At 38.0% G+C, this 6,994-nt stretch overlaps 2 protein-coding genes across 2 annotated transcripts; one reads left to right on the top strand and one right to left on the bottom strand.

Moving 5' to 3' along the window:
• Positions 1–1,715: 1,715 nt before the first annotated feature.
• On the bottom strand, positions 1,716–3,737 carry LOC117647861. Its single transcript, XM_034389832.1, has 3 exons — positions 3,725–3,737; positions 2,187–2,529; positions 1,716–2,114 (listed from the first exon to the last, which is right to left on the bottom strand). The coding sequence occupies exons 1-3, from the start codon at positions 3,735–3,737 to the stop codon at positions 1,793–1,795; spliced, it is 678 nt and encodes a 225-aa protein (XP_034245723.1). The 3' UTR covers positions 1,716–1,792.
• Positions 3,738–4,515: 778 nt separating this feature from the next.
• On the top strand, positions 4,516–6,347 carry LOC117648116. Its single transcript, XM_034390354.1, has 4 exons — positions 4,516–4,780; positions 5,224–5,507; positions 5,587–5,654; positions 5,730–6,347. Exons 1-4 carry the CDS (start codon positions 4,610–4,612, stop codon positions 5,993–5,995), a joined length of 789 nt encoding a protein of 262 aa, XP_034246245.1. The 5' UTR covers positions 4,516–4,609; the 3' UTR covers positions 5,996–6,347.
• The last annotated feature ends 647 nt before the right edge of the window (positions 6,348–6,994 follow it).

Raw genomic sequence — 6,994 nt, 5'->3', positions numbered from 1 at the left:
TCCTTTCTTGGTAGTTCGGTTGGTCCCTTTGTTATTGGTGACCAGTTGTTCTTCATCATCAAGGGAAACATCAAGCTGTTCAAAAGAAAGTATATTTAGTACAAAAATTAGCTGATTGTAATCTAAGTCCAAAGTTTATTTTTTAAAAGTAAAAAGCACACACATCAACCTCATCCTTACTGGAACATCCAGCCTGTTGGTCACTATCCTTACTGGTGGTAGGTTCCTAAAACAGGAGCAAAAAGCTACATTCAGGAAAATAATTTAATTCAAAATAAGTAAAATGCCTTTTATAGATACTGCTCAGCTCATGACAGCTATAGGAAACAGGCTAAATAATTTGGCATTACATTTTAGATTTTAAATATTTACCTTATTCTGTTGTGCCTTGTGGTTCCCATCCTGAAACAAAAAAAAACAGGGTTGGGAATAAAATTGTCTGTCTATGAAATTTAGTGCAACTGTTTCAAGAAAAATACGTACAAGATCCTCTTTGCTCGGGCTTAATTTATCCTGCCTTTTAGCCTTCTTGACCATTGGCTGTTGGTCATTTGCCATTTGGCAATCCTATAACAATCAGAAAACAGCACTGCAAAAATTGCGAATTGTAAAGAAGGAGTGAAAACTGGTACTTACAGAGTCTGAATCTGGTTCATTTTGATATGAGCAAAATCAACTAAGACGGACCACTTCTTCCGGTGACCCTCTCCGATTTGCCTGATTTTTTGTAGGCTTAATAACTAACTAAAGTAGAGTCTAAAGCCAAAATATTTCTCTGATGCAGTTCAGTAATGTCTTTAAAGGACATGCTCTCAATCTGAAGAAGAGAACCTAGAAGGCAAAGTATTAACACACAGTCAGATTTGAATTCTTCCTTAAACATTTTACACTGATGGTACTTGTGCTTACTTATACAGCGATAAAGCCCCACATTTGAACTGCTTTGAAGTTTTTGTTTCAGCCTATCAAGAGTGCATCTCCTGGAAACAAACCTTTTTTATAAGAACATGCTTTGAAAGTTCATCAGAATTACGATCTTCTAATTTTTACTTACATCGAATTGCTGGTTCTCTCCGAGTTACCACATATTGAGAATATTTCTCCTCTTTCAGCATGAAACAACCAGTCAGTTTTCAAATAATGAAGCAGAACTGCAAAATTACTTTGCAGGGAGGGACTCAATTTGTCCACCTCTCTTTGAATAAGTTCTAAACCATTGATTGTTAAATCTTGAGGCAAAATGGGTAGAACACAGCAGAGACTGACAATGGTATTGACATGTGGATGCTCTTGGATGGCTTCATTGCCAAAGAATGTGTTTGCAGTTTGCCCTAGATCCTTATTAGCAAAAAAATTGGTTTGACAAAAAGGAATTGATCACATGAGCCAACCAGAACATTGGAAAATCTACCTGGATATAGTAGTCTAAGGGAGCTTCCACATCAGCAGCAAAAATTAAACGATACGCCTCAGCATCTGGTCCATCATCCTTGCATACGACATTTCTGAACTGCCAAGTAATTAATTTCGATCGAAGCAGCATGAAAGCTGCCAGATAGGCTGCCAATGTGGAACTTTCCATGATGAACCAGGCGAGGGGAATTTCCTTAAAATTTATAACATGAAACTATTAGCAGAGTGTAGTTAAAATTGCACAGAAGGATAAGTTGAAAGAGTGCTGGTACTTACAATGTTATCCAATACTGTAGCAATTGTGTGAACCTGCTGAAGTAGCAACATAATTATTGTTATATTTTTCACTTACAAACAGCTTTAATGCAAATATTATTTACTATACTGAGCAGCTTACCAAGGACTGGTTCAGTGGAAAGGAGAAGGCATAAATAAATGGAGCTGTTTTAATGAAATCCACACAGCGCTTTGTTATAAATAAAATAGACTTTGAACCATCTTCTCCCCTGGCCGATCCTCCATAAATATTGTCTCTGAACTGAGACACAGCAGTGAGAGACTTGTTGTTTTCACATTCTAATATAATTTGAAGCTCAGACAGAGTTTTTGGTTCCTCAGGGTATGCATTGATTCGTGCAGTTCGCATGGCGGGTAGCAGAACCTTGGGTGTTAGGCGGTCTGAATATCTCCGATTGATGTTACTGAAAAGGACAGACAAAATGGTGTAAAAAAAATATGTTGGTTCATGCTCAAAGCCCATAAAATGAACAAACCTTTCATCATTTAAAACATCTTCAACTGTAGCAAAGGTCAATGAGCTTGCTTGACCAAGAAGTCTGGAACGTTCACGAAGGACTTCAGCTTTCAGATGATCAGGCTCATGGCCTGAATGTGAGGAGCTTTCATGAAAGGATCCCAATTTTAAAAGACCCCGAGAGGGACAAGAGACGTTGGTGCATCGCAAATAAATTGTATCACTCAGTTGACGATACTTATGATAATAATAACCATTGTTGGCATGATAGTAATGAGAACCTCTACGAGTGCCCTGCTCTCTTGAAACCAGGTAACCGGCTTCAGCAGTAGCTATATCGCGTGACAAGGGTGAATTAATAACTTAACCCAAACGTCACACTCCAAATTCATTGTAGAGTTGATCCAGGAAGCGGAAGAAGGGAATAACTTGACTTATCCCCAAATTGAGTTTTTATTTTATTATTGTGCCTTAGAATGGTTTACATCATTACACCAAATTATTTGACTGAATTCCAAGCAGTTTAGGAGAAAATCCACATGGAAAAAGGGTATAACTCAACTTAACCCCTTTTACAGTCTAAATTTCATTAGAAAATGGAGATAACTCAACCTTAGTCTATATGAGTCCGTTTAACAAATTGGCAAAAGGATATAACTCAACTTGTGTTTTTATGAATCTAGTGTAAAAAGAATCAACTCAACTTAACCCCCCCTTAATTTTAAATTTCAATTTGGAAAAAAGAGCTAAGTCCAAAAAATACACCAGAGTAACATACACTTTATGTAGACTATTGTTCCACTTGACTTGTCTCCAAATTCCACTTTGTTTAGGAAATATAAGGTGAGCTGACTCTGTTTTCCATTTCAACGGAAAGTGATAAGTCGCAGAAATCCTCTACGGAGTGACCTTACACTTTTGATTTTTTTCCAAAAATTTTTACTAATGCTTTTTGAAATTATTAACATCTGCAACATTCATTTGTTTTGTTTTAGTTTTCCCTGCTAACAGGTTTTTGTTTCTCCTGAAAAATGGCCAAAATTGAGTTATCCCCTTCTTCCGCTTCCTGGATCAGTTGTTATTGCTTGTAAACAAACAAAGACAAACAGCCTTCTGCTTTGTTTTCAGCTCTGCTTAAGTATGAGAAATTCATCTGTGCCGTTTCTCAGGAGGCCACCCAGGTTAGAGTAGTTTGCCGTGGGTGCGTGGTGCGTGGGTGGTGTGTCAGGAGCACTGTGCAAAAGGAAACACCAAACTTCTGATTCCAGAAAGAGTCCTTTTTGATTCGACATGATGGTAAGTATGTGCGAGATTGGTAAACTCAAGAGAGAACGCTTTCGTGTACTGTTAGCCTCCCCCTGCCCCCTCCCCTCTTGTGCCGCGCCAATGTATGCTTGCTTTTAAAGATTCCGTGCCCGGTTGCATTCATTCCTTTTGTTCTGTTAACGTACAGTCTAATTATGTTTTATTTATTTTTGTCACAGGTTTAATTTATGAAATGGATTTGGCCTATAACCTTGTCAGAGTGACGCGCGAGCCTGGAAGTCGGCCCAATACCTATGTCTTCCATGTTCACAATGGCTATTACTACACGATAAACAACGCCACAGAAGACTCAATATATTTCCGATGTTTCCACCGATCTTGCCATGGGCGGGCCTTGCTCCGCGTTGGGCTGGCCTTTTTGGAAACCCAAGCTCATAACCATGTACCTGATCCCCTTCGTCATGAAGTCCAGTCTCTTCGGAGGGACATTGTGAACGAGCTGCATCAGTGACATATGTGTCGTTTACTGAAATTTTGGAAGAAGAAAGGAGAAGGTAAACTTTGGTGGTACTGTACATATATGGTTTGTTACTGTCTTAACTTGATCTGTTTTCAGAATTCAGAATAGAGCCATCAGAGTACAACTAACCAAAAGAAGATTACGCTCAGCTATGCAGCGTGCTCGTCAGTTGGTCTTTCCCGAATCGCCTCAATCTTTCCAAGAACTTATACACACTTTGATGGATCCTGCATGGCAACATATTACGAGAACATTGGACCTTCAGGACAACATTTACAGTGGTGCTGCACAAGCAGCAGATGGCTCACTCAGCATAATTTTCATCAGTGAAAGATGTATAAATATAATGAGAGAAGCACAGATAATTTTTCTGGATGGAACGTTTAAAATAACGCCAGCTCGAATCAGGTGCTATCAGGTACAATCACACAGTGATGTTTCTACTTACAATGCCTTACACATTATTTGGGAGAACAGTAAATGATAAAAAATTTCTTTGTCATTGCAGATCTTCACCATAGTAACCATTTCATCACACACTGTATGTATGATTAAACTTGTTTCATACTTTCTGTTATATGTCAAAGATTGCAATGACTTCTATGATTGTGTCATAAATTGTTTGAATGCAGGTCATTCCATTGATGTGGTGTTAAATGGAGAGGAAAACTCAAGTGGCATACACAGCAGTTCTCCTTCATATAAGAGCTCGTTTGATACAGTGGCAATTTAATCTTGCTGTGTGTGATTTTGAAGATGCCATAATTAACTCTGTAGAAGCTGTATTTGGAGTTGAGGTTCAAAGCTGTTATTTTCATTATGTGAATGTGAGTATCGACTACTAATAATAGCAATTGCAAGGGACCACAGTAAAGTTATTACCATTACATGAAATTTCCTTTGTGAAACGCTATAACTGAGAAAAAAAGAGTCATGATCAGGAATAAAATTTTGGAACAGGTATTTATTCCTTACCACCCAAATTAAGGTGATAGTACTACCTAGCCATGATGGTAACTGATACACCCTTTATCAGCCACATTTGAGGGAGAAAAACTCCATTGCCCAAATTTGGACAGTAAATTAATCCTCACCCAAATTTAGGTGATAAGTAACCTCATCCAAAATTTGCTATTGATCAAGACTCTTCCATTCTCAGTGTTACCATTGTAGCAATTTTAAAAGATTAATTTTGGTGGCACCTTGCACATGGAATAGAAAAGCTCCTTCCTGAAAAGCTCTACAGTAAGCTTATTTGTTTTTCTTTCAGAACTTAGGATCCTGGGCACGATCAAATTTGACTGTTTATGTCCTTACTCAGTACCCTCAGTTGATCGATGTTATCCGACACTGTTGTGCTCTCCCATTGCTTCCTCAACATCTTCTGCAGCGTGGTATGAATGTGATTGGGAGGGAAGCCATGGCCCTGGGACCTTTCTTATACCACACAGTACGGCCATTCCTTCAGTATGTGCAAAGTGACTGGATTTGGCATGTTAACAGAGGTCGAACCTTGTCTGTGTGTGGAAGTGACAATCGTACCAACAATGCCAGGTTTGTGTGTGCTTCTTAATTTGATTGAGCTTGAAAGTAGCTTCTTGACTCGTCTTTTATTGCTGTTTTTTTTATTCAGTGAGAGTAACAATCATCGTATGAATCTTCGCCTGAAAGTGCATCATCCTAATGTCTACCACCTCATTCGTAAGTTAAGTTTTATAGTTCTACCTAAATGATTTCGCATTTCGAACATTGAATTGATTTCTTTCTCATTTGAAGGATCTTTTGTGGAATTTGAGGATACAACTATCGATGACACAATGAGCCTAGAAATAGGTATAATTCCCACAAGGCACCGAGCCTCTTCATCAATAACCAATGATGACAACATCCGCAGGCTTACTGCAGTATTTCTCCGGGACCCCAATCCTTCTGATGAACTTATCGCTGAGTTTTTACATGCTGCTGCTTTCTCAATGGAAAATGTGGCATATGATGCTATGGGGTTTCCAAGACAAAGGAACAATGTTGATTTTCCTGTCTAGAATCTATGTTATCAAGATGTTGCTGATGACTAAAACAATGAATATTAAGAATTGTAATTTAATTTGAAGACATAATTTGGCATTGTAAGAAGTGTCTGACTTCTGTGGGAAGGGACTTAAAGTGTTCGAACTCTCTGCTTCTTTTTGGCCATTGAGCCTGATTTTTGTTTTTGTCTTTCCGTTTTTGGGGGGAAGGAAGAGGGAACAAGGCAACTTAAAATTGTATTTTAGTGCTATATTCTTATTGTTTACTCATGAACTTCAAATTAACTGTTGTCCAGACAACTATGCCATTGTAAATCTGTCATCAATAAATACAAACAAGAAATGGTTCCATGTACAATTGTCTTTTCTCCTAATGAAAGGTCCCACATGTTTGAATGTTCTTACAATTCAAAGGAATTAAATGCACATATCACTGTGCAGAACCCAAGTTCAATAACATAAAGAAGGATTCTGCCTGAAAATGATAAGTATGCTGTAATTTGAGGACGCCCTCTCAGCTGACATTTTATCGGAAATGTTTTTTCCCCCTGGTGTTTATCTTACAAAGTCCTTATGTGAGTTGCTGCCTTAAGAGCGGTAGGAGACAAGAGTATCTTTGTCTTTGCCAATGCCACCACCACAAAAACAAGGATAAAAACAAAAGGTGAACCTACACAGTCTCCCATTAATTTTCATAGAAAATGAGTCATTTTTCATGGAATATGGCAAGGAAAATTGAAATTTTGAGGACATGAGGGTCAGGGCTGACAAAGTTGAACTTAGTTTCCAAAACAACCAATCATTTTATTCCAAGTGAAGATACATGTGCAGGAAAGTACTCCACATTTTTAAGACAAATAAAACATACTGAAAGATGGAAAACGTAGAAACAGTACAAAGATAAAACAGTTTCTATAGAAACTGAAAGATACAGGTGCAGGAAAGTACTCCACATTTTAAAGACAAATCAACAGTAGAAACTGAAAGATGGAAAACGTAGAAACAGTACAAACA

The sequence above is a fragment of the Thrips palmi genome, unplaced genomic scaffold, assembly GCF_012932325.1.
Source record: "Thrips palmi isolate BJ-2018 unplaced genomic scaffold, TpBJ-2018v1 HiC_scaffold_3, whole genome shotgun sequence".
Classification (NCBI taxonomy): domain Eukaryota; kingdom Metazoa; phylum Arthropoda; class Insecta; order Thysanoptera; family Thripidae; genus Thrips; species Thrips palmi.
The sequence above is the reverse complement of the archived record's forward strand: the minus strand, read 5'-3'. Positions and strand labels throughout refer to the sequence as shown.

What these genes read in the sequence shown, in the direction of transcription:
- LOC117648116 (XM_034390354.1), top strand. Translation starts at nt 4,610, where the DNA reads ATGGAGAGGAAAACTCAAGTGGCATACACAGCAGTTCTCCTTCATATA. An exon ending in GTTATTTTCATTATGTGAAT is followed by an intron (nt 4,781 to 5,223) that starts GTGAGTATCGAC and finishes TTTTTCTTTCAG; the next exon opens with AACTTAGGATCCTGGGCACG. An exon ending in AATCGTACCAACAATGCCAG is followed by an intron (nt 5,508 to 5,586) that starts GTTTGTGTGTGC and finishes TTTTTTATTCAG; the next exon opens with TGAGAGTAACAATCATCGTA.
- LOC117647861 (XM_034389832.1), bottom strand. An exon ending in GATGTTTTAAATGATGAAAG is followed by an intron (nt 2,115 to 2,186) that starts GTTTGTTCATTT and finishes TGTCCTTTTCAG; the next exon opens with TAACATCAATCGGAGATATT.